The 26,913-nt window shown below is 40.3% G+C and overlaps 3 protein-coding genes across 9 annotated transcripts in view; 2 read left to right on the top strand and 1 right to left on the bottom strand.

Moving 5' to 3' along the window:
* The window catches only part of gfi1ab (growth factor independent 1A transcription repressor b), a 5,194-nt gene extending 1,332 nt beyond the window's left edge, over positions 1-3,862 (top strand). For 2 of the 5 annotated variants that reach the window (XM_086089771.1, XM_086089774.1), the window contains 5 exons: positions 140-325; positions 1,284-1,526; positions 1,682-2,019; positions 2,812-2,949; positions 3,155-3,862. In XM_086089771.1, coding sequence (XP_085945897.1) covers positions 250-325; positions 1,284-1,526; positions 1,682-2,019; positions 2,812-2,949; positions 3,155-3,499 — 1,140 coding nt within the window. In that variant the 5' untranslated portion in view covers positions 140-249 and the 3' untranslated portion in view covers positions 3,500-3,862. Of the gene's footprint in view, positions 1-40; positions 326-1,283; positions 1,527-1,681; positions 2,020-2,811; positions 2,950-3,154 lie in introns of those variants that run through there. The other 3 variants (XM_086089775.1, XM_086089772.1, XM_086089773.1) reach the window with 3 other exon arrangements.
* Positions 3,511-26,913, bottom strand: c11h1orf146 (chromosome 11 C1orf146 homolog). Of its 3 annotated transcripts, none has more exons than XM_086089781.1 (6): positions 26,735-26,913; positions 25,811-25,904; positions 25,518-25,680; positions 25,238-25,316; positions 24,764-24,881; positions 3,511-3,528 (listed from the first exon to the last, which is right to left on the bottom strand). In XM_086089781.1, the coding sequence occupies exons 1-5, from the start codon at positions 26,792-26,794 to the stop codon at positions 24,774-24,776; spliced, it is 504 nt and encodes a 167-aa protein (XP_085945907.1). In that variant the 5' UTR covers positions 26,795-26,913; the 3' UTR covers positions 3,511-3,528; positions 24,764-24,773. The 3 variants fall into 3 exon arrangements, with proteins under 3 accessions (XP_085945907.1, XP_085945908.1, XP_085945906.1); XM_086089782.1 differs by lacking the exon at positions 3,511-3,528 and adding an exon at positions 23,671-23,688; XM_086089780.1 differs by lacking the exon at positions 3,511-3,528 and having other exon boundaries at positions 24,284-24,881.
* LOC147166420 (glomulin-like) lies at positions 19,819-24,758 on the top strand. Its single transcript, XM_086089762.1, has 18 exons — positions 19,819-20,034; positions 20,241-20,366; positions 20,483-20,593; positions 20,653-20,761; positions 20,830-21,073; positions 21,513-21,606; positions 21,681-21,847; positions 22,128-22,181; positions 22,266-22,296; positions 22,361-22,450; positions 22,629-22,670; positions 22,769-22,842; positions 22,940-23,024; positions 23,114-23,223; positions 23,556-23,619; positions 23,695-23,830; positions 24,471-24,565; positions 24,629-24,758. Exons 1-18 carry the CDS (start codon positions 19,951-19,953, stop codon positions 24,731-24,733), a joined length of 1,821 nt encoding a protein of 606 aa, XP_085945888.1. The 5' UTR covers positions 19,819-19,950; the 3' UTR covers positions 24,734-24,758.

Raw genomic sequence — 26,913 nt, 5'->3', positions numbered from 1 at the left:
ACAAACAAATAAAGCTTCTATTGTGTGCGTGTCACTCAATTGGCTAGCCCCGGCGCCTGGGGGGGCTCATCTTCCTCGTCGTCGTCCTCCTCCTCCTCTTCCTCCTCGGCGTCACCTGCGTGCTCGTGACACCTGGCAGGCGGCAGGGCAGTCCTGGCGCATGCGCGGCGGGGGCCGCAAGCTTGAAAAGCAGTAAGCGAGCGAGCGAGCGAGCAGAAGGAAAGACAAGAGGAGAATTGAGAGAAGAGGATGCCTCGCTCCTTCCTGGTGAAAAGCAAGAAGGCGCGCACGTACCACCAGCCACGAGCACTGCACGACTGCACAGGTAACCCGACACGTCATATTGAAATTCATTTGTCATAAAAAAATATATATATATATATTAGACATACATTTCAATTCCTTTAAATGGTTCAAATGTGGCCAGCAGCATTTTTAGTCGTAAATGCATATTTGTTTGTGCTCTCTTACAGTAAAAAAAAATATTGCATTGTTTGTATTTTGGGGCTTTTACGTATAAAATAGTGAGAGGAAAAACGCCTTTAAAACCTCCACTCTAATGTTTTACTATCAAATTAAATACATTTGACTTGACGTGTGCGTGAGCAATTAATGGCCAAAATCAAAGCAATGCACCTGTTTTATAATAAACATTTTATCAGTAGGCTACGTGTGTGTGTGCACTCTTATAATGTTTGAATATGACAAATATTGCCGGTTATTTGCTACTAAAAGGATTAAAATGAAGTCAAGTGGAAACGTGTTGATTAAAACATGTTTTACGGTTAAAATAACCAAAACTTGCATTCTCGTTATATGACAAATTGTTCATAGCTATTTTCCCTTAGATGCTACTAAAATGTAAAACAAGAAAGAAAGAAGTATTTTCAAACCAAAAAGTAACCATTATTTAGCAGTAATACCTTGTGGATGTGCATTTTGCACAAATATTAATGTTTATGTAAGAAAAAATAATTAATCTTATTTGCAATGGATGCTTTTTTGTGAAAAATATTGTTCTGTTGTTGTTAGAATAAACACATTTAGCAGTAAATAGCCTTGTGGATGTATACGTTGTCTGGATATCATCATCTATTAATTTTTTAAAGAAATCAAAACATATTTAGCAATGTGATGTGCATTTTTCAGCACGCTTCCTACAATGATTTTATTATCTATATCCAAAACGTAAACTTATGAGGGGAATCACTGTGCTACATGTTTCAAATTAATATTTTTTAAAAGTGCTTTGAATGGTAAATGTCCCAATATTGATGGTGTAGGTCCTTGGAGTGATGGCGGCGCGTGTCCTCCTCCGGAACCGGCGGGTCCCGCGTGGAGCTTTCCCCGCACGGAGGACGCTGCGGTGGCGGCCGCGGACTCGGCGTCTCTCTCCACCCGCGGCCTCGTTCCGACGGCGGCTGACTCCTCCCCCAAGTCGCCGCTGAGCTGCGCGGGCAGCCTGCGCGCGCCCTCGCCCGACTATGAGGGCTTCTGGAGGCCGCCGTCCCCGTCTGCCTCGCCGGGTAAGCACGCCGAGGGAGTCGTTTATGATTTTGTATTTGTTTTGTTGCTAAATATGTCTTCAATGAGTTAATTAGTGCTGTTTTGAGAGTGTTTCTCAGACCCGACCCGTTAACGTTTAATCTTTTTTCTAAGTTTGCTTCCTGTGTTCATCCAGTAGATTCCCTCAAATCGTTCTCTCCTTTGGTGGACGACACGCCGGCCTTTTCGGTTCCCTTCCGGCCGTACGAATGGAGAGGATACCCGCCCCCGGCCGTGCAGGGCCTCTACCCGGGCCCGGCCCCCTCCATGCACGGCTTTTACGCGGAACCCGGCGCGCACGTGCTCCACCACTCGTCCGCGTACGCGCAGCAGGCGTACGGCCGCCACGGCGCCGCCTCGCTGCTCTTCCACGACGGGGGGCCCCTGCACGCCCACCACCTTGAGGCCCCGCCGGAAGTTCTGTGCGCCGGTCTGGTGCTCAACGGCGCCTACAAGTGTGTCAAGTGCAGCAAGGTGAGACATTGGAGGAAGTGCTGCTGTATAGCAACGTTCTCATTGGTGGGAAGTTTGAAAAAAATATTTGACATGATCAAATCAACAAATTCAAAAATATGCGACGTCGGCTGAAATAATGCTTTACTGGTGGTCCAAGGTTTCCTTTTAATTCTCTTTTCTTTGCCTCATACGCAAAAAGCTCTTACACCGTGGGAAATAAATCAAACATGACACCGTCAGTCGTACAGATAAAGTCAGGCCAATTTAACTCAAAAGGTAAACACAGACACATAAATCTATTGAAAAATAAGCTCTATTCTTTACCTCGTTGCCACTTTCAACCGGACAAAGTATCTTACTTACTTAAACTGTTGGAATTCGTCGTGCGCGAATATGTTCGCCGTCTTCGACGTCGTAATCCGATTTCGCATCCCTTCAAAATAAACTTCCGCCCAAAGAGGAAGTTAGAAAATAAGAGTTACCACATTGTCAGAAATTTGACATATATTACTGGATAGCCGATAGGACAAGACTTTTGAAGCCGCGAGGCCGCCATATTGCTCCTCCCAAGAAACGTTTCTCGGCATACGATCCTATACATTTGCAGTATCGAAATTGGAGAACATTTGAGACAGTACTTAGTAGAAACAGCATCATTTATGATGTTTTCAATTTGCTATACATAAATAAAAGGACTTCAGCCATTTTACAACTTGCCTTCTGCCTGTCACTATGTATCACTTGCATATGAACAAAGACAGTTTTGCCACCTTTAACAGTTGCACGATGCTGACGTTTATGTTCCGGCAGGTCTTCTCCACGCCGCACGGCTTGGAGGTACACGTGCGCAGGTCCCACAGCGGAACCAGGCCCTTTGCGTGTCCCATCTGCAGCAAAACCTTCGGACATGCCGTCAGTCTGGAGCAGCACAAGGCCGTGCACTCGCAGGTCAGTATTCGTTTTGACTGTTTTACACAACTTAGAATCGGTTTAACTTTACAACCGTGAGAAAAAAAAACGTGCCGATTTTTGCCGATTTTAATAGCGCTAATAATTAAATCGTCAGGCCGATTACTCGGTTGGGGACTACTTTTCAAAAGTCGAAGTCAAGAGTCCGCGCCTCACGTAACCGACTCACGCCCGCCCCCTGCAGGAGAGAAGCTTCGACTGCAAGATCTGCGGCAAGAGCTTCAAGCGCTCGTCCACGCTGTCCACGCACCTCCTGATCCACTCGGACACGCGTCCCTACGCCTGCCAGTACTGCGGCAAGCGCTTCCACCAGAAGTCGGACATGAAGAAGCACACGTTCATCCACACGGGCGAGAAGCCGCACAAGTGCCAGGTGTGCGGGAAGGCCTTCAGCCAGAGCTCCAACCTCATCACGCACAGCCGCAAACACAGCGGCTACAAGCCTTTCGCCTGCCACCTGTGCAGCAAAGGATTCCAGAGGAAGGTGGACCTGCGCAGGCACAAGGACACGCAGCACGGGATCAAGTGACGGCGACGCGCTAACAGACTTGTCGTCTTCTGTCATGGGGGAAAAAAAATACGGACATGTTTTGTCTGTTACACCAGCATCGAATATCAATTTTCACATTTTCATACCAGTTACTATCAGTAATGATATCACAAAGTATCGTGATGGTCAAACCACAAATGTCTTTAATCGAGTCGGTATCACAAAAACAGTTTGATATTGAAATTTAAAAACAAAAGCGAAGATTAACACCAAACCTTTCAAATGTACTGATATCACAATGTATCGTTTGGGTGATATCATAAATGGACCAGTATGCTTGAGGTCGGTATCATTGATACCGTTTGATATTGGTGCTTTAATAAAATATATTTATTTATTTTATCGCAATGTATCATTTGGGCAATATCACAAATGTATGTTTGAGTTGGTATCACCAATACAGATATCGATGCTTAAAATCATGTTGTGCAATGGAAGAGTAACACAGTTTCCACAGCTCATATGTAAATCATGTATTGCTATGTGGATACTAAAACTTCTAATTTCAGCACTCAGTATCAATATTGGAGTCTATCATATGAGCAATACCTGATATGATACCAAGTAAAGTAAAAAGCTGGTATCGGCCGACTCCGATACAGAAATGAGTAAAGATCAACAAAGGACCTCCCAAGTATTTTTATGTTTCTTTTCTTTTCGGCTAATATGGAATCTATATAGTATTACTTATGATCATATTGGCAAAATGTGGTCCTAATATGCCGATTACCAGCTCCTCGCATTTACATTCATAATGAATTTGTATTTAGAAATGTTTAACACACATACCAAAAAAAAAGAAGATTAGAATCTTTTTTGTTTGTTGTCGCTCAGCCTCTCAAGTCATGCTGGCAAAACATTAGGTCAGATTTTGCCCCCCCCCCGCACCCCCCATCCCACACTTCCCCCCTTCCCTTTACGTTCTCACTATTCAACTGTTTAATTTGTCCAAACTTCAATAAATGTATGTAGTATATATATATATTTTTTAAATAAGTTAATTTCAGAGTTCATTTATGCTCGTAGTTTTTTGTTGTTGTTTTTTTTGACAACAACTTTACACATCTTTACAAAACGAGCCAGTGACATCATATATTCTTTTTTTTTTTCTCTTCTTATTTAACCAAACTGCAAACATTGTTTTTCTGGACTAAACTGCAATTGCACGAGATGATTTATTTAATTTAAAAACAAAAATGATTTCAATAAACAGTCTTTGTCTCAATTTGTGCATAAAAACAATGTATTTTAGTAAGTAAAAATAACATGAGCCGAATTAAAATCAGAAATAAGAATATATTACACAATGTGAAAAAATACTGTGTGAACAATGATATCTATATATTTTTTATATCATCATCAAAAAATACTGATTAAATGAAAGTGCATACTTGGTGAGGCTTGTATCTGTCTTTTTAACATTTTGTGGATTGTTAAGTAGCACATTCATTGTCAATCAGTTATTTGTCCAAAAATATCGCTCTCACAAAAACTAGAACCAATTCAAAGAAACAGATGTCATTTTTATATTAGCTAATGTTAAAGTTTTTGTTGTAACTTTCGGTTTGTCCCATGAATGGTCGATCAAATCAAAACTCGCATGATTTGCTTGAAATGTAATTCATAAATAGATATATCTTTTTTTTTTAATCGGGCAAGGCCTAAAACTACGGGGGAAAAAAGTATAATAATTGTATTTGAATTTTTGACCGCATTCTGCTCTTTTTTTGTTGTTGGGCGTTTTAATTTTTTGGTTCAAACTGTAGCTTGTTTTGCTGAGCCAGATTTGACTCTTTCTTTTTTTTTTTTTTAGGTTGCCGTTTTTGCTGTGATTGCGTGTGCTGCCGTGCGCGTGTTTGTTTTGCCCACTCGGGTGCGTGTTTGCACCGTCAACAACACGCTGATTTCTTTGGTTTGTTTTCAGCGTTTTTCTTACTGTTGCCAAGCTTTATTGCACCTCATCAACAAGAAGACGAAAAACAGACCACGTGATCTGCTGAGCTGCAACAAAACACATTCTTATTAAAAAAAAAAAAAATATATATATATATATATATATATATATATATATATATATATATATTGTGAGTGAAATCAGTGAGTGACAAAGATTTCGCTTGCTCACGCCTCATTTGGTCAACATGCACAAGGCCTGCGGAGGCGTTTTGAATATTTTAAAGGCCACAAAAAAGAAGAGCATCGAAAAGAAGACGATGAAGAGGAGAGGAGGATGAGGAGGATTGCAAGGAGGAGGGGGGGGGTCCTCGTGTGGAAATAAAACACGGCACACGTGCAAAATAAGCACAACAATATCTTACAATTATTTGTTTGATTAACATTTCATGTTCCCCAGAGAGGGAAGTAAAAAGTCAATCTAAGGAGCAAAAAAAAAAAAGAAGAAAAAAAAAGCGCTTCCATTAAACGTAACCACATTCCCGCCATGCCTCGGGCCACGTGCACAAATCAATCACGGCTGGGCTCGGGCTGGACCTCGTTTTTTTTTTTAAGATGATTTATTAATAACATTTTCGTGTTTCTTCCGCCTCTTAAAAGAGATTTAAACAAATGGATATGCCTCCTGTAGTTGCTTGCACGGTACATAAAAAACTGTAAACTGTTGTTAATTTTTTTAAACCGACATTTGAAAATTAAAACAAATGGATTATACAGAGAGAATAAAATGTCAGTTGGTGGATGTTTTTTTTTTGTAATTGGCCATCCTTTGTGGAAATGCAATTGAATCCAAACACTGCCCCCATTGTTTCCTGGTGGTACTGCAACATTTGGTCCTTTGCCAACGCACACAAACACGTGAACGATGAACACAGATTATTAACCGACCATATTTGGATTTTCTTGTGAGACAAAATGTTTTATCTGTATTCTCATAACATTCTGCATTTTATCTTGGAAAATGCACGTCTTTATAGTTTCCCCCTCAAAATACGACTAACGTGTTTAAATGTGTGTGAATCACTCAGCTGATCTTTTTATTTTTTATTTTTTGCATTGACCTGTTAGCCAAAAGTGAAGATACAAGCGCTTAATGGTTGGCAGCGAGTGAACAATTCTTCAAAAAAGGCCAAGTGTGCTTGCTTCCGGCTTTTTATTACCACTCCCAGTTGATATTTACTGTCAAACTACACTTTGTCTATTTAAAACAACTTCTTTTTTTTTTCATTGGAAAACACAGCTAGCTTAATGCTAATACACAATTGCAAAGAAGGCATATTAATGTTTGGTGTTAAAGTGATGTAGGTCTTCAAGCAACGGATATTTGAACTCAAACGCTGCAAAAACACATGCAGACAAAGTCACGATACAAAAGTTCTTTATTCTCAGAATTGTTTTCAGTTCATTGCAATTATTTTTTTTAACCAAGATTATGACATTTTTTTCTTTAAAGATTCAGTTTTTTCTTGATGTTTTTCTCCCCGAGAAGTCCAACTCGCCCCAGAGGGAATCTGCCATTTTTTCGGTTTTCTCACAGTTTTTCTTTTTAATAATAATTGAAAAAATCCCTAAAAAAAACAACAACATTCATTTGGTCGTAAGATTCTGACTTTTTCAAATTGAAAAAAAAAAAAATGTAATTAAGGATTACTATTATTTTTATTTTATTCTACACAATATCTTATTTTTGTTGTAAAATTCAGACTTTATTAAATAAATCTGTCCTTATTCTCTTAAATTAAATGTTTCAGATTTTCTCTTAGAATTTTTTTTGATGTTTTTGGTATCAAATGCTATTTTTTTATTTGAAAAATATAGAGATTTTTTTTCTGTCAAATTTAAAAAAGGTGTATTTTTTTTCTTGATTTTTTTTGGGCTTCGTTTTTCTGCAGAAAATTGAACACTGAACAGAAAATGTTGTGAGTAAATGATCTGACTCCTTGACGTGAACCAAATCAGACTTTAGTCTTGCACAATTACAACTTGTTGTTGTTATAGCAACATGACAACTTTGTCGTCGTATTTCTTTTCAGTGTGGAACTAATCCTCCCCAAACTCTCCTTTCGTGATATTCAACTGATTTTAAAGTGTCTCGAAGTCAACATTTGCGTCTTGTTTTCGAGCGTTTATGTGACACGGACGACAGATTCGCATGCTTGTTTAACTATAAAGAGACGAGCTGCTGATTAGTAGAAAACACAAAGAGTGGGATTGTGATGACTCCCTCAGGCTACACTGCTGCTCGTTATATACTCGTGCGTGTGTGTGTGCGCGCGCGTGTGTGTGTGTGTTGTCATAATATTTGCTCGGCTTTTGTTTCGTGCAGGTTTGACGAGTTGTGGGCATCGAACCTGCGAGCTCACAGCACTGATTAACTCAACGCCGGATTCAAAGAGTTCAGCAAAGTTTGGGTCGTACACATGAACCCCCCCCGCCCCCCCGCCCCCCCATCTTTCCTTCAACATGGGGGCTTATTCATTATTCACCTGATGTGACAAACAGTGCAAAGCAGCTGTCAGCGCTGCAACAAGGCGCACACACAAATTATTCATGATGCCGCAGAAAGAAAAGAAGCGAGAGCTTGAAAATAATAACAGGAAGAGACACACCGACCTCCATATCACCATTTAACACCGCTACTTTATACCTTTGGCACACACACACACACACACTCGTGGTATTAAAGCCCCCCCCCCCCCCCCCACACACACATTTTGCTGTTACAGTTTGGATTACATTATTTTTTGTTCCGCCTCACAATTCTAGTAGTCTGTAAAAATGAAGCCTATTGTAGCATTATTTGATGGACAAAACAATGAGTGCACAGCAAAGACGTCGATTTGTGAGCTAGTAGCAGTAAGCTAGTGCTAAAGTAGCATTTTGTTAGCAATTTGAGCTAACTATAGCCGAACCTTACGACAAACGTAGGGCTGCTCGATGATGAAGAAACTATTAACTCATTCGCTGCCATTGACGGCTATAGACGTCAAAAATTCATTTTAACTTTCACATTTTTCCCATTTTTTTTTAAACAAGAGTATGAAAACCTAGAAAAAAATTATTGTATATTTAGAACAGATATAAAATTTGTGATTAATCGTGAGTTAACTAGTGAAGTCATGTGACTGATCACAATTCAACATTTTAATCGCCTGATGCCCCTAATTAAAAAAAGAAAAGATTATTAAAAATTGGGGGCGTCAGACAATTAACATTTTGAATTGTAATTAATCGCATGACTTCAATAGTCACTCACGATTAATCACAAATTTTATATCTGTTCTAAATGTACAATAAAAAAAAATCGAGGTTTTCATACTCTTGTTAACAAAAGTGGAAAAAAAATTGAAACTAATCGAAATTGTTCAAATTAATTTTTGACGTCTATAGCCGTCAATGGCAGTAAATGAGTTAATCATGATTCATTTGGTAATAATTAATTAAAATAAGAAAATAATTAGATTTAAAAAAATATTAAGACAAATACATTTATTTTAAACACTTTAATTATGAAAGTTTCTTTTGGACCAAACAAGATTTTATTAAATAAGTAAAAAAAAAAAAAAAGGGCAAATATATAAATATATAAAAATTATTTTTTGTAATCAGAGTAATCACATCTTAGAATTTTGATTAATCACGATTAATTGCTTAATTAAAAATGCTTTTTTTTAATCAACGTTTTTTTTGCCCGCCAAATCTAAAGAGCACTTGTTATATCTTAATTTTTTCAACATTTAATGTTATGAGGACGTCTTCAAAATCCACTTCACACGCTCATCCTCCTCTTTTTTCAATCAGTTAATTACTTGCATAATATAAAATGGAAATAAATAACCACAATAGCTTGACATGAACAAATATTTCGAATGTCATACGCAAACATTTATTAAATGCTTTACTTTAATGTATGCAGTTATGTTTATTGCTCAAACACAACCTGTGCTACCTTTAACATGCTGAAGGGCTAAAGGATCATCTAATCTCAAAATGAATAGCGTGATTAATCTGCGTTAATACATGATTAATGCAATAACTTTTTGTGATCGATTAATTAGTTAACGTTTTAACTTTGACAGCACTCAAATATATACATTTAAACACCTCAAAATTAGAATTTTTTGTTGTTGTTTTTTTTTGTTTACGATGATGCCAATTTCGTAATTGTGGAGTGTAATAATTGAAAATGTAATCCAATTTTGATGAATTGCACAGCCCTATGACGTGTAATTCTTTTCAGTCCTCAGACTTGTTTCTGATGGTATGTCCCAAGGTGCTTGTGTGTGCGAGTGATTCTAAATCCAAGACCACACACACACACACACACACACACACACACACACACTCACAGATTAGAAATCGGCGGGGGCCAAATGAGGCCATCTTGAAAGCTTTCCATTAGTCGGGTCTGGGGCCCTGAACAGCGTGAGTCTGAAGGGGAGGGGTTTGTGCATGTATGTGTGTGTGTGTGTGTGTGTTTAACCGCTTCATTTAGCATCACATATCAGCAGATGATTGCATGTGAGCCGAGCACCTTCCCCGGTGGTGACCAGACCCGACTAGCCATGCAAGTGCCACCCGTTTCTATTTCCTCCAATGACATTTCAAAGAATCCACACAAAGTGGTGATCATTTCTGTGAATTCTCACATTCGACGGCGCCAGGCATGTCGGCGAGGTGTTCTCTTCACGGATGACAACAACCTGATCAACTTCACGCAAAGTCGATGTGTCACCCCCCCCCAACCCCCCCTCCTTGATCTGACTTGACAACTGCAGGTGACATTAAAAGGACGCTTAAAAGGAGTTCAAAGATTTTCTTGTCTTCAGGGGAAACAAAACACGAGTTTGAGCACAAGTGACAAGCAAGCGCGTTAAGGCCTTTTAGCGCCATCGTCTTCTTGTTCTCTGACAAAAGCATTCACGTGTCTTTTTTTTTTTTGGGGGGGGGGGGGGAGCATCAATGCTGTTCTAATCACACATGAGACACAAGTAGCCACTTTCACATCGCCTTTGTAAGAATCAGACGCGCAGCAGAACGGCTTTATTTCGTAAAAACTGGGGCTGTCAGTATTGCGGCGTGAACTCTGGAGATGAATTTGAATTCATTGAAGCGTTTAAAAAAAAATTAACTCAGTTAACTCACAGAGCAGCGACTATAGGAACTTTCTGATTTGCTTGCTTGGTGCTTGTTCGAGAACTCTAATCGCGCGCAGATTGCAGAGCTAATTTCAAATAGCATATTGTTTGTACACCTTTGGCGTATCATTTTATCATCATCTCAAGCCAATGGTTCTCGCGAGTCGAAACGAAAGCTGTGGGCGAGAAGTTCTGACAATTGTTTGATTGAGTCTATTTGGATCGTTTTGCTTAACTGTTGTATTTGACAGAGTATTATATTCAAGGATCAAAGAAAGCGATGAGGACGGTCTTTGTTTCTTAATATACTTTCTATTGAGTGATTTTACATTAATTTCAAGTTTGTATTAAGTCATTATCTGTTACAAGCTTTGAAGAAAAAAAAAATAGAAGCGGAAGTAGAAAATTGGGATTAATCGCGATTAATTATGGAAAATTGTGCAATTAATTGGTTTAAACATTTTAATCGTTTGACAGCACTAATAAATACCTTTGCATATTGAAAAGTGTGACATATAAAGTAGACGTTGTGGTTTGCATGGATCTGTTACAGTAAGTATGCCAGGCCACTAGGTGGCAATATCACCAATTAGTTATCCTGCCAGGCCTTAACTGAAATGTTCTTTTTAAAGGTTTTCACTGTAGAATTTGTTGTATGTAACGCTGCGTTTGAGGAGGGTCGGAAGTCAGATTTATCCCAGTTCACACCTGAAAACATTTGAGGCGAAAGTAAACAACAAAAATGGCGGATAGTGATAAATTGCTTTTTATTTTGGTCCTCAAAATGACATTTTTGCCTCCAGCAAACTCGCCTTCTCGCAATTTCGCTTCATTCATGTATTTATGTTATTTCATAAGCATTTCATACTGTTGAGTAGTTCACCGTATAATTCCACGCAGGAAGATGGCGGCATACGGTCACGTACGTTGTGCTACGCGGAGTTACGTCGAATATTTATGAATGAAAAAGAGTTTTATGATACTCGAGTAAATTGCATTTGGCCATTCATAGAGTGACGTCACATTGAAGTCGGTCGGTGAAGTCGGGATCGTTTGCCCGAGTCCAAGGCGGTGTTCCCGTACACACTTCCTGGTTTGAAGTCAGAAAATTCCGATTTCCTCACTTTCCCCGAATGCAGCATAAGTCATGCGGACACGTTAGCGTCGTCGTAAACGTGTTACAAGAACCATTGTTGTTGTTTGCGTTGTGAAGTTGTCATTTTCAGGCGTTAGCGCTTCGAACCATGTGCATGCGCGTGTAACATTAGCATGCTGAAATAAATAACTCAAACATACGTATGTAAATGAGACCGACGCGGCTTTTTGGAAGCGGCGCCGCGATGTCGCCGATGAATCTCGCTGAAATATTCATGGCGTCCGTCACCGGCGCACCCGAAGACGTCGGATCCATAAGAGGCTGCGGGAAGCAGTGCAAAAAAAAAAAACGACAAAGATTCATCCTCAGCCGCCATGAAATATTGATGGCGAGGCATTCAAGTAAAGTTACTTTTTGTGTTCTGATTTAATGAATGATTTGAGCGGCGGCGGCGGCGGATGTCGGGTGTGCTGAAGCCTGCGCTAATGCCCATCCGGGGGTCTTGTGTGGTCATGTGTCACACTGCAGCAGGATCAAAGCCCGGGTGAGAGATCCCGGCATCGCGTAGAAGAACTTGCAACGGGCCCCGAAGGTCCATAGAACCCGGGGAGCGGCTCACCTTATTCCCACGTTTGATCCCTTGCATACAAAAGAGGACTTTTTAAGTGAGAGCAAATCTGTTTTTAATCACGTTAGAGACACTGCGATTGAAAAAAAAAAAAAAAAAAAGGGGAAAAAAGGGCAAAGTGGCAGTGGAAAGAAATGGATCGTGGCAGTGCAGCGGCTCTCCCATTCTCCCTCTGGCATTCTCTGAAACATTGATGAGCTCAACCGGAATCTGATCCCGCCCTGCAAAGCTTTCATAATCATCGCACCGCAGGACAGGAAACGAGCTTTCGGTCGCCTGGTTGCCCTGCGAGGCAATGTGGAGTCCGTCAAGTTGCACCGGCATGCCCTGACCGCAAGCAATGGCGGAAATATTTACAAATTTGGTGACCACAAGACCAAATATTTAAAGGGGAAATGAACCTAACATGGCCGCTTCAATCAAAACCTGGCTTGTTTAGACTTTCTTTTTCTTTTTTTTTTTACTAATTTGATGGTACGTTATACTGTGTGGGCTGAATTTTACCCAAGTTTGGTGTTGTAAAAGCAAGTCATCAATCGTCAACCGCTATGCCCCGCCCACAGCGAATGACAAAACTCTGTCCTTCAGAAACGGTTTACAATTTAGTAGGGCAGATTTGGAGTGGGCATTGAAAAGCCACAAGCGAATCACAATTGAATTACGACTTAATTTATTCTGACATTCCGACAAGAGCTGCAACTGCTGGAACTGCTGCCGCACTGCGATAACTTCAAAACAAACAAACAAAATATTTCACCACAAAATATTTCACCATTTTTAGCCTATGTTTACATTCGGTGTTATGTGCGCTGTTTAGTTCTTCTTGATGAGAGCTAGCTAATTGCTATCTGGATAGCTAGCTAGATCGATAGATAGCTAAAAAGATAGCTAGATAGCTAAAATGATAGCTAGCTAGCTAGCTAGCTACTAGCGAGATTGTCCTGTAATATGGTGTGCAACAGTGCCCCCACAAGTTTTATAAATAAATTAAAAAACACATGATAACTACAGTTAGTTAGTTAGTCATCATGATACACGGAATGCAAACTTATAGCTAATTTAAAGGAGCAAGATTGACCCCCGACAGTGAGTATCTATGTACCTATTTATCTAACAACCCCCGGGTTCGACCTTACAGTGAGAGATCCTGATCAAAGTACGCCATTTTAAAGTAAAAAGGAAAAACTTTTGGTTTGAAGCGGCCATTTTTTGGGTCATTTCCATGGTTCTTCATAAACCAACTTGTCCTTGAGATTGGATTTGACTTCTACCGTATTGTATACTCGACAGATAATATGAAAATGTTGGGATTTTGGCATTGCAGCAAAATCGTCCCGGTAAAAATGGTCTTGGTTTGTCCTTGAAGGGCTTTTATTTAAATCAGGCTGCTCTTTACGTGTTAAAAAATGCTGTATTCTTTCAGGGAAAAAAAAAGTCTGAGGAGAAAAAGTCTCCGATTAAATTCAAAGGGTTGCGGGCAGATGACCTGAAAAGGAAAGGCTTGAGTAGGCAGGAAGTGTCAGGAGACGCGTGTGGCAGGTGAAAACGGGAATCGTCGCACTCGAGTGAACACTTAAACGGATAAAGGCAGTTTGGGTGTTGGGGTGGGGGAGAAAGAAAGAAACGGGACTAAAAGCCTGCCATCACTTGCAACAAGACATCGGTACCCCAAACATGGTGTGTCAGCATCTTTAAACAGCGGCTGACGGAATCGTCTTGACAGCCAGTTCACATGTAACATCTTCGATCGCGCCCCCTCGGGAAGATGCCGGCCGGTTTGAGCCTCGACGAGCCGGCCGCGAATTTCCAAGAAAAAATTGGGCTGTTTTGTGTCAAGAGTCATATTTTTAGCAGAGTAAAGTCCGATTTTTGGAGAGAGGAGTCATAATCGTAAGGGAATAAAATAGCACTTTTTTATTTCACAACAGAAAGTTAGAATCTTAGGAGTAAAAATCTCTTTTTTTTTGGGGGGGGGGGGGGGGTGTTAAAATGTAATCTGTCATGAACACATATTTTCAGAAAATTTATTTTTTTAATTTGGGTTAAAACATGTAGCATAAAAAAAAGAAGTCAAAATCTAATTTAATTAAAGAATTCTACAAAAACAAGTCAGTTTAAAACTGTTTTTTTAGGTACAAGTTTTAAAGGGGAAGTCAACCTAAAACATTTCTTGACAGTAATATGTTATATGTGACCTCACTAGTTCAAACATGACTAATATATATATATATAATATGAGTTATGAAGCAAAATCCATCCGTTTTTATCCGTCTCAGGGGGTGGCCATTTTGCCACTTGCTGTCGACTGAAGATGACATCACAGTTGCTCAGGCAATGACCAATCACAGCTCACATGTTTTCTGACGATGAGCTGTGATTGGTTGTTAACTGAGACCTGAGCAACAATGATGTCATCGTCAGTCGACAGCAAGTGGCAAAATGGCCGCCCCCTGAGGTTGATAAAAACGGCTGGATTTTGCTGCTGAACTCATATTCCACTAACGCAATATTAACCAGAACACCGTATTTAGACTAGTGGGGCTGCATAGAACGTATTTTCAAGAATTTTTATTTTTTTAAACGGGAACATTTCTGAGAAATTTTCTAAGAAAAAAATTGGAATCATAACAATATATTTATTTATTATCTTGATGGAAAAAAAAGTCACAGTCAGTGTTGGGACCCAAGAAGTAATGACTTTGTCTCAGCCAAAAATCCAACAGTAGACTACCCCAGAAAATGAAAAAAAAATTTTTTTGTATTGGCAGAAAGCATCATGGGATACATTTGATTTTCTAGTGGCCATCATTGTTCACTTCTTTTTAAGATACATTGTGGGATACGTTCAAGTCTCTATGTAGGCCATAACCGATATGCTACTGTATTCAAACAGTTGTACAAAATGTCAAATTGACTATATAGGGCACGATGCAGTGGACAGGGAGGGATTGAGGGACTCCAAACACAGCCATATTGATCGGCGCTTGTCAGGGATCCCGCAGCAGCTCGCTTGTCGAGCTGAAGCGAGAGTCTGTGTGTATTGATCGTCGACAAGTTTACAAGGAGCGCGACGGCCGAGGCGGCGAGATGTCACGCCGCGCAGCCCTCGCTTGATGGCGGACAGATGCTGCCCGCGGTCGCTTGGGAGATTTCACCTCGCCGCGACATAAAGCGGCGAGCGCCGAGATGTTGAGAGATGCGGAAGAAGATTCTCTGCAGGGAGAGAAAACGCAGCCGGCCCCTCCCTGCAATTGTTTGCTACAGGGGCAAAGCTTTTACAAAAAGGGGGCATAGGTCAGTCGCATCCCTGGTGAGACCAGCAACTCCATTAGCTCTCAGGGCCACTGGGGGTGTCTCCGCGAAACCCACCGCCACCCCCATAGCTTAAAAAGATATTCCGGCAGCAAAAGACTTGATGTCAAATCATCTCCGTTACACTCGGTTGGCCGTCTTTTTGTCACACACTGCGACAATAAACAAACCGCGCAGGCGAGTGCTAAAAGCAAGAAAGGCCGATTATCTGCGCCAATATTAGGCATTATTATATATTGACGAAAAAATCTGTATCGGCCTAAAGAGTAAATCTAAAACCATTTTAATCTCAGGGAACTGTTTATTTAAAATTTTCAGTTAACTTTATAAGAGATGCTACTGACCCTGGGTGTGGAGGATGACTAAAAGTGAAAATAAAAACGGATATAGAAAATATAATTCAAAAATTAAATACAAATAAATAAATATAAATGGAAATAAAAACAACAAAAAATACAAATATCCCTAAATAAATTTAAAAAAGAAGAAAAAAATATAAGATAAATGTCGAAATAAATACAAAAATAAATATATAAATATAATTAAATATTGATCAATAAATAAAAATGCTCTGCTCTCCCATTTATTCATTTCACGCTGCTGTCAGGTCAAAATGTTATTCAAATGAGAGGGCGGTCCTAAGCGTGTCATGGGTTGAGCTCCAAATTGCAGAGAGTGAGCGGGTCGGCTCACTCTAGTATATATATAAGTATAATATAATATATTAATAAATTAAATAATAATAAATGAATTAATAATATAATAGCATTTCGACCTGACAGAGCGTCTGCAGCATGAAATACATAAAAGTGAGAGCAGAGCGTTTTTATTTATTGATTGATATATTTATTTCAACATTTATTTTTAGATATATTTTTATTTTTGGAATCTCATTTTTTTTAACTTTAATTAATTAATTTATGGATATATACATTTTTTGTTGTTTTTATTTCCATTTATATTATTTTTTTGTATTTAATTTTTTTATTATATTTTTTTTAGATCCATTTTTATTTTCATTTTTATTCATTCATTTATTTTATTAAATTTTGACAGTTTTGGTCTTCCATACCTGGGAACCTTCTGAAATGTAAAAGTTTAAGATTTTTAAGACTTACTGTAGAAAACTATAAAGAGCTAAGGTATTTACTTGTTTAAATTTCCATTTAACTTTTTAAGACGTACTGATAACTTAGGAATCTAAAAGGATTTTGTCTAAGATTTTTTTTTTTAAATCGACATTTTGAAAAGTCAAAAAAATTGTTCAATAAACATGCTTTAAGCCATTACAACAAAGTCAAGATTGGCATTTGTATAAAAAAAAAGAAAAAGAAAAGACACTAATGTCTCCCCCCCCATTTTTTTTTTTAACTGATAATGAATATTGGCTCCAAATATCGGTTATCGGACTACTAACCATCGGCATCGCTATCGGCCCCCCACCCCCCAAAAGCATATCTGTCTATCTCTGATAGGACGTAAAAAAAGAATGTACGTTAAACCTATCATTGAGGCTGTTTGTTGATACGATACGTTTACGCTGAATATACTTCAGATATGAAATGATTGACTCAAAATAATATTGTCAAATTACGAAGTGATACGAATCACAGCATTTTTCAATCCAAGCCTTTTCAATAAGAACTTTTTTCGATACGAATCTCTCCAGTTATGATACAATGCGAACCACTTCCATTACGATGCCATTACGTGCTCCTCGCTTGACATTTGACTCGACAGAGCTTTGACGAGATTTTAAGAAAGCGCCGGCGAATCTTAAGCGGATCCCCAAGAGAGACTCAACATGTTTTTGTTGTTGTCATTTGACTTGGCAAGCGGGCCGCTGGTGGTCTGCAGAGGCCTGCGAGGGAAGTGGACTGGATAAAGCGTTCACTTAAAACCGGGCTCTCGCTAAAAGGTCACCGAGGAAATGCGCTTGACGCGTTCTCGGACTCCCTTGGCGCTCCACATAAGCAGAGCAAATCTTAAAAATAGACAGCGCATCAGAAAAAGGAAAAAGGACTCGCTAGACGCAGTTTGGAGGAAATTGGTGGAAATATTCAGGGTGGCAACTTCATCGACGCACATGACACGTTTGGACAAGCTCGGACCTCGTGGAGTTGGCGTATTCTTGGACTTGGCGGGACTCTCGAGGATAAGTTTGTCTTTAAATGATCCCCAGAACTGAGCAAGATAAAAATGTCGACTTCAAACCTAAAATGGCGAACTTTGCAATTTGGTGTCCTTCATAGGTCTCGTAGGTTCAAATTTGGTAGTAGATAGACAAAATCTCTAGTAGGGGACTTTGTGAAGGACGACTTGGGCCGCTCCTAATCAAAATGGCAGACTTTTGAGACATGACTTCTCGAGATTTCTTCAAGGCCCACCAAAGTTACAGGGACGATTCAGTGCCAAATGTCCTCTCTATTCATTCGTATAGTCGACAAAATTGAGTCAAGCCAATAAAAAATAAATGGACATGCGATATCAGTGACCTGAGAAGAGGTCGGTGCTGCCGACACGCTGGAACCGTGCACCAATTATTTCACAAAGTCATGCACTGCCAGCCCTGTAAAAAATTAATATTTGACGTGTAAAGCCGTCTACGGCAGTGAATGTGCAGTAAAAGAGCATTATTGACCAAAAATAAGCCGAACCATATTGTAAAAAGGTGTCTAAATAAAACCCTAAAAAGAAAAAGAAAAACGTGAAATGCATTTTCTAATTAAATGTTTTTGCCTATCGGTTGAGATGATAAAGCCGTGTTTACAAAAGCAATGTGCAAGCAAAATAAGGACAAAGACAAACCAGTGATCCAGATTGTGGGCGTGTTTGAATTCTGCACTCTGACAGCTCTGTGAACACAGCAGCTCATCAGCTCCTAATCAAGATGTGGCAAGCTGCACTTTTATTTGCTTTAGGGCGGCTTTTTGTGCCACGCTTTCATCGCACTGCACGGAGACGAGCGGCCGGCAGATGCGTCTCAAATCCCATCGTTCAAACACGCATCACTGCGACCCATTCATGGCAAATCAGGACGCTGGTAAGCAGGAAGTCTGTGATTGTCCTTCTATTGTACCAAAAATAAAAACACACACACACACACGCGCGCACGCTATGAGACGGATGAGCTGAGTCTTAGTGTCTTTTGTGTTGGGCGCAATATGCTGGAAAGTCATTTTTAATCCACACGCCTCTTTGTACAGCAGCTTGTTCATTGCATTAGTCTGAAATCAATCAATCTTGCTTCTGTCCTGTCCTGTTCCATTATGTGGACAAAAAACACGGAGACAAACATTCCCAACACATTCAACAAACAGGAAGGAATAACCGGGCTACATAACACTGTCCTGTTCTACGCCATAATATGGACGCTAGAATTGAGACACACTCCATAATCACCCCTTGTCTGTCCTGTCCTATTCCATGTGGACAAAAATGTTGAGGACAGTCCCAAGACGTTTCCAAAAACAACACATTTAACAAATAGGAAGGAATAACCGGACTACTTAAAACTGTCCTGTTCTATTCCATAATATGGACACTAGCGACACACTCCATAATCACACCTTGTCTGTCCTGTCCTAATCTTTATTCAATATTGTGGACAAAATTGTCCTAAATCGTTTCTGAAAACAAAAATCCCCAACTCATGTAAAAATATGAAGTAATAACCTGACTACTTAATTCTTCCGTATCCTGTCCTGTCCTATGCTGTAATATGGGCAAACCATTTGAGAGCCAGTCCTGAACTGTTTCTAGACACAAATATTCCCAACAAAAATTAAAGAATTTTTTTTTGACAAAAATTAACCAATAACCTAACTAAAAAAGAACAACCTGATTGCTTAATTATTGTCAATCATGTTCCTGTCCTGTTCCATAATAATGACAAAAGTATTGAGACAGTCCTTAATGGCTCCAATTGACACGTTTTAACTTCCTGTAGGTGCACACGTCTCAATAATTCTGCCCTTAAACGTTATTTGGCACAAGGCAAGTAAAATTCTTCCTCCAAGTGGAACGTGGCCCAATAAAGTTCCTGTTCTCCAGTAGCAGGACACCTTCCTTATTTTGCGTCACTTCTCGAGTGGGTCCTCGGATCCTTCCAGACACTTGCAAGCATGTTGTGTGAGCACACCGAGTAATCCTCTTACAGCACAAAGGCAGATAAGAGGTTTACGTCAGGGTTTCCTCTCAGACCGAATCGAGGCGTCGGTAGCCGTTTGTCCGGTGCAGGCAGGCGCGGTTCTGACAGTTGTGACAGCCGTGCCAGCTGCCGCTGTTTTCCGGAATAAAAGACATGGTGGTAAAAGGATTGCCTGAGAGGACAGAGGTGACGGTGATGATGGATGAGGGGATGGTGAACGACCTCATCCAGCGATGGGTGAGTCCACAACCTTGTGCAAAATGTCTTGTTGAGTAAAAATTAGGGCTGAAAAGTTAAACAACTACAAAAAAATCCTGACGGTTTCTTGAGACTTTGTTGTGGTTCTAATCATGAAGGCGACCAAATTTGAGGTTGACGACAATTTTAAGCGGGCCTTCACAGCACATCCGAATGACTTTAAGGTGCCACTCGTCCTTTCGTAGCGAGACACTCCCGAGGATGAGCTGACACCAGAGGACCAGCAGCACTTCAAGAACTTGGGACGTTCGTGTCTCGCTCAGGGAGACAGCGAGCGCTTCCTGGCCTTCCTTCAAGATGACAAAAATCAGGTAATCAAAAAAACGACAACATCTATAAGTTGTCTGAGTTTCATCTTTTCATATTTCACACGACAAGACATTTCTTTGTGCTATTAGACGTGATCGATCTGTTGTTGTGTCTCCAGAGGATGGTCAAGTCCATGGGCTGCATCCTCTTGGCTCTTCTCGTGAAAGAAGCATTGAAGAATCAGAAGACTTTGGACCAGATCCAGGCGGCTATCACACATGTGGTCACGGTAGGTTCTAACTTGTGACAAGAACGGACTAGCATCCTCCTTTTCATTCTGTCGTGTAGACCTGCAGGCCAGATGACGTCCTGCGGAACTTGCTGGACGTCATAGAAGACTTTGATCCGGATGCTATTTCCGACAACATGGTGCTAGTCCTCCCGCATCTTGAGAGAGGTAGTTTTGATGCAGCTCACTGGCGCCCCCCGCTGTACAAAGCAGTGATGTGCACTGTGGTCAAACAGGGCTGCTGAGGTTGGAGTTGGACGTGGGTCGTCGGGCGTCCTGGCTGGGCTCGGCGCTGAGGGTCCTGCACAAGCAGTTGATTCGGCTGCCGGTTCCGTACACCGAACAGCAGGAGGAGGAGGACCAGTTGGGTCTGGGCCGCTGCTGCCAAGCCTTGACCGCCTTCACGAAGACCTTCGCGAAGGAGGTGAGGAAGGACGAAGGAGGAGGACACCAGGAGATGAAGACGGAGCTGCTCAACTTGTACGTTCGACATTGAAGTGTTTGAGTGTAGAATTGTTTTTGGTTTTTCCTCCCAGAAGTTATTTTTTTTTCATTTTGGCAACACTGGAAAGGGGGCAACAATGGAGTAGGCCACGCCCACTGAAACAAAACTGTACTATTCGCCATCGTCCATGAACCAGAAAATCACCTGCTCACCAACTTTTGTTAATCCAAAAATCTAGCTAAAACACATCTAATTTATTTATTCATTATGTATTTATATTATATATAATATTGTATGTTATTATATATTCATTTATTGGGAATTTATTTATGTATGAATTGTATTTATTAATTATTATTTGTATTTATGATAGATGTATTACTTTATTTATGAATTTAGGTCACGACAGAAATCATTTGTAAATGTTCCAGTGATGCCACTGAAGTTTCAGTGTGAATGTTTCCCATCATGCAGCTGCATGCGGAGCCTCAAGGAACCTTTGCTGGAAGCTTTACTGACTCCAGGGAGAAGACCGACGCCCACGTGGTTGTTTGCGTCACACGTCATGGTGAGACGATACATGGGAAAATCTCCATTGAAGGATTTTCTTTTCTCCAACAATGCGCATTGTCATCGTGGCAGGACACTTTAGCCGCCATCCAAGAGTCGGCAGCAGACCTCCTGTTCTTCAGCACGGTGAAGAAGAACATCCAGATGGACAAAAGTCAGCTGGCCGAGTCCAAAGGCTGCTTGGCGTATCTCGTGTTTGTCAAGCTGCTGGATGCGGAACGCTTCCCCATCGTGTTCAGGTGAGACTTTGGATGCCGACACCATTCCCACGTTTCTTTGGAGTCAAGACAGCCCCCCCCCCCCCCCCCCCCCTCAAACGTTTCCAGTTTCAAAACACTGCCGCTTGCCTCTTAACTGGAACAGGTCAGAGGGAGCACGCAACTCATATTATCGCCTCCGTCCACTGACTGCTTCTGCACGTTAGAGTTTATTTTAAGATTCTACTATTCTAGAAGTAAAAGTGAGTTGCGAGTTCAATTTCGCAAGCTGCTTAAGATGTGCCTCTGCTGTTGTTCCCAGTCCTGAATTTGTCCTCCGGAACAACGTGGAATACGTCCATCAGCTGCTCAGCGGGTACGCCTTCAACTCCGAAATGAACGATTCTTCGTCTTTTCGTATATGATTAAAAAATACATTGCCTGTCTTTTTCTTTGTCAGCAAAAAGGAGTCACACGTGCTCAAAGGACTGGTAAGGAATTAAAGTTGGTCATGAAAAAAACAAAAAAGTTGGATTTAACCGTATTGTCTACCAGGCGCTTTTTGAAAAAAGCCTGGAGAGTGTGGAGGACGACAGCCTGCCTGCGACTCTGCTGGAGGTGAAGAGCATCTATGACGTGAAGCAGGTGCGACATTTAGAGTAGAATTACATGATGGTTTGTTCTGCAGACTCTTAAAAACAAAATAAATTGCAGCGTGGACAGTTTGGAGCAATATGTCATGCCAATTTATTCGTGGACGCACATGCGTGCATTAGTCATATCTGGACCGACACATTTACAGTTACGATGTCAAACGTTACAGAGCCTGCTGCAAGTTCTGACTGACTGTCCGATGCAACATCTGGTGAGTATGTCTTTGACATAAATGCCAGACCGTCATCTCATAGTAACTATGAAAATATCAATTAACAACTGTCAAGTAAATGCAATGTGCATTTACAGAGAGAAAGCGGACTGAAGGTTCTACAGCTATTCATCAATAAATTAGACGCTGAAGCAAAGCACAAGCTCTTCGGGTAAGTTGTCGTCTCTAACGTTGCCCAGTTTTGTTGGACACTTTATCCTGGTTACTTAACCCTATTTATTTATTTATATATATATATATAACAACAGATGCCTGCTAAAAACCAGCAAGCATCCAGGAGTGGAAGGTTACATTGTGAAGAACATCAGAAATCAAGTCGAGTTCTCCATGAAGGTGAGATTCACTTCTCGTATCATATACAAAACAACAGCTGTATAAAAAAAAAAAGAAAGAAAGAAAAAAAGACAATTATTATCTTCTAGCCGGGCAACGCCACAAGCTGGTTCCTGGGGATAGAGTTTGTGTCGCTGTTGGGCTTGGCGTTAAGTTTGCCTCAGGGTGCAGAAACAAACGTGCTCCACAACATGGACAAGTAAGTCCGCTTACATTATGATAAAACGAAATTAGCTAGCTGAGTTATTGCATGAAGTTGACTTATTACTTATTAGCCACCACGCTACCCGCACATGCCATGACGAGAAAAAGTCAAACGTTTGACCATGTAATATAAAAGTCAAGTCCACTTTGAAGGATTCCTGGAAATTGACCCTAAAATGGTGGATCAAAACAAAATGTGAAACTGGCTTCGGAGGCTGAATTTTCAAAAATGAAACTTTGTGATTTATGGTAAAAATATCAAAGCAAGCGATGACGAAAATGTAGATTTCTACCAAAAAAGACGTTGTCTTTTGTGTGTCCATCCAGGATCATGGAAAGTCTTAACCTGCTGCGCTACCTTCTCATCCGGGACAAAGCTCTGAGCAACAATGTGGGTCACCACTAACGTCCGTCCGTCTGTCCTCTCACTCTTCCACCTGCCTGATTTCGTCTATTTGATCTGCAGGCGGACGTGTGGGAAGGAATGAGCAGGCTAAAGGACGAATACACCAAAATGCTGCGCGTTTGCATCAGCATGTCAAGATCTTATTACACCGTCGAGCTAAACGGGCTGAGAGATGAGCACCGGCTCAAAGCCAGAGGTGAAAGTACATACATGGAGAATAATTGAGTTATAAAAACAACTGTTTGATGACTGTTGTTATACACACACACAAAAAAATTCATTCTCATTAATGTTTTTTTCCTCGTAAAATTAGGTCAACTTTTTCTTGTCATGCTATGAATTTCAGAAGATTTTTTGTGAAATTACAACTTTTTTCACAGAGCATCTCAACTAAATCCTTTTTATCTTTCAGTATATTTATTTAATTTATTTTCTTCATGTGAAATTGGGTTTTTAGTGTGATACTTGAACTTTATTCTTGTAACAATTGTTATTGTAAAAGTATGATTTTTTTGTAGTAAAGAGTAGTCTAGTATTTTCTTCTTAAAATAATAACTTTTTCTTGTAACGGCAAATATATTCTCATAACATTTAATTTTTTTTAAACGTTTCTGTTGTGAAAGTAAAACAATAACGTTTCAATTTTTTCAGAGAAACGCAACTTTGTTTTTTATTTATAATTACTGTACAAGAGTTTAGTTACATTTTTTTTAATCTTGTAAAGCATGTAATCAACAACAACATTTGTTAACATTATGTAAAAACAACCTGCAAGTACAACTTTTTTCTCATATGAATTCATTGACTTGAACTTGCGTGCCGTTTCTGCCCTCTAGCGGCCAGAGCGTCAAACTGCACCAGCACATCAATCCAAAATGAACCAGTCAAACACGAGAAGATTTCAAAAATGTCCCCGGAGGAGCAGCACCAGGTAAAACACACAAACATATATTAAAACTCATATGACATTGTTTAACTATGAACTGTACCTCAGGTTCTGCAGAGCGCTCTCGTGACCTTCGAACTTATGGAGAGCCTCATTGCGCGCACAGAGGAGATTGCGGCGGAAAAGAACGCCGCCGCTGCTTTATTTGTTTAAACAATAAAGTTTCAAATGTTTGACACTCACGCTGATTTCTTCAGGCGAGCTTTTTAAGCATGTCCCACACGGGGCTCCTCTCAATGATGTGAGTTTTGGCCAGAGCCATCCTGTGCCGGATGCGGTCCTGGTGAGGCTTGCTCGTGGCCTACAGAAAAAAAGTTCCAAAATTTACTCACCTGTGCATGTTACTTGGATCCCATATGATTAATCGTTGCTATTGCTGAGGATTGGATACCAAGACCTGATGCAAATAGTACAAATTTGCTTATAATGGACGTGAATGGAGCAGGAAGTTCACTGGAAACTTATCGGTCATTTTCTGATCACTGGTGAGGTTGGAAGTATATCGTGTACCCGATGCAGGTGTAGTCCATTATCTATATTGAAACTTTAAATTTCGGAATGCACCACTTCTATGTCCTTACCTTTAATGTTTAACTGTCAGCTAAATTTCGGGCAAAATTGCCTGCCGTTGCCACTGGGAACAAAATGTAAGCTTACCTTTGCAATGGTCAGCATTCCTTTGAGAATGTCACTGTTGTTTCGCACAGGCAAGATACGGAGATTACTGCCAAAGAATCTGAAAAGGCAGACAAAAAGATTCAAACATCTGAAGTGAGAATGTTGGAATAATACACTTCATATATGTACAGTAGGCCTACGACGTATCAATGTTGTCCAACGACAAGGTCGCAAGACTTGTTTTAAAGAACCAAGTGCTTCTACAATAGCATGCACAATTCCTGGCAGTTGATATCATAATTGTGTGATTTGGACGTACTTTTGCTGGATGAGTGAGAGCATGTCCAGTTGTCTCTTGCCGTTAAAAGGAGCATACAGCAGCAGAAAACTATTGCGGTGCACCTGCACAAACTTTTGGATTTGCTCTATAAGACCCGGCTCGTCTTGGACATTTTCAGGCTCCACCAGCTTGAACGCAATACCTACACATGCAAGGCATGACTCCAATTAACGCGCAATCATTTCACATTTAACACAATTAAATAACGCTACAGAAAAATATAGTCGATTTTTGTTAGGGTTCATAATGGGAGCAATTAGACATTGTTGTACCAGACAGAGGAAAAATGAAGGATCCACACTCCACACTGTCTGAGAGTCGGATTCTGTGTTGTTGAGCTCGGAGCATCCTGATGGTTTCATGGCTCTGAAAAAAAAAAGACATAGAATTTGTCAAAGTAAAAAAGGATTGATATTTGACACGCGCCCTTGTTTTGACTCAAGGAGATATTGAATAGAATTGAATCTCCTAACTACATTTTTTTTAGGATGCTGCCAAAGTTTGAGTTATCATCAGAAAAACAACAACAAAATTAGGGGCTGCACTTAAAGAGGCCACAAAATATCACTCTACGGGATGCAAATGGCCCCTGGACCACAGGTTTGAGACCATTGACTGAGTCAAAAACATGCAATACAATGTTTCACCTTCAAGAGGCACAAGACTTACTACAGCCTGCGGGTGTGCGACACAAAAGTTACTTAAATCTGGGAGAATGCACTCGTGACACCAGATTTGACAGGGGCGCTCTCATTTCAGGGGTTTTATTTCATGAAGGTGCTTAAGCGATACAATTCACTTGATTGAGCATCTGTGCAGCCAAAAGTGCGCAAGAAGACAAGAGACAGGAGAATATGGCCCAAATTAACCAGGTTAGTTTCGAGCTTGTGATGTTCAGTCGATATTCTAGCTAGCTAACAAGCAAGGTGATAGGCTAACATGGCGGCCTCCTTGACGTCATCAACTGCTTCAAAATATCCATTTGACGTTCAGGTAGCAAATGTTCTCACGCTGTACTTATTGAATTACAGATACTTAAATAAAATGATATACGTAAGTGTATATCTTTTTTTCAAATGTGCGGGGTTATAGAACAAATAATATATATATTTTTTAAATAAATAGCCAAGTAAAGCACAGATACCAGAAAGTACAACAATGTTATTTGTTCTTCGTTACTTCCCACCTCTGCTTACCTGCAATGTCGTGCTGATGATGATGGTTGTTGTCCACCTATTTTCCCCTTCAGCAGCCATAACCAAAAGAGATGTTAAGGTAATTTTGAAAATGAATACTCACAACTTTACTACACTAGTGTTTTACTGTGACAACTGTCCGGCCACTTCTGGTTGCTGTCACCGACTTCCGTCCGTGA

This window comes from Leptonotus elevatus, chromosome 11 (genome assembly GCF_054856555.1).
Source record: "Leptonotus elevatus isolate MCC_2025b chromosome 11, RoL_Lele_1.0, whole genome shotgun sequence".
NCBI classification, from domain to species: Eukaryota; Metazoa; Chordata; class Actinopteri; order Syngnathiformes; family Syngnathidae; genus Leptonotus; species Leptonotus elevatus.
This window is presented reverse-complemented; position numbering and strand designations above follow the sequence as displayed.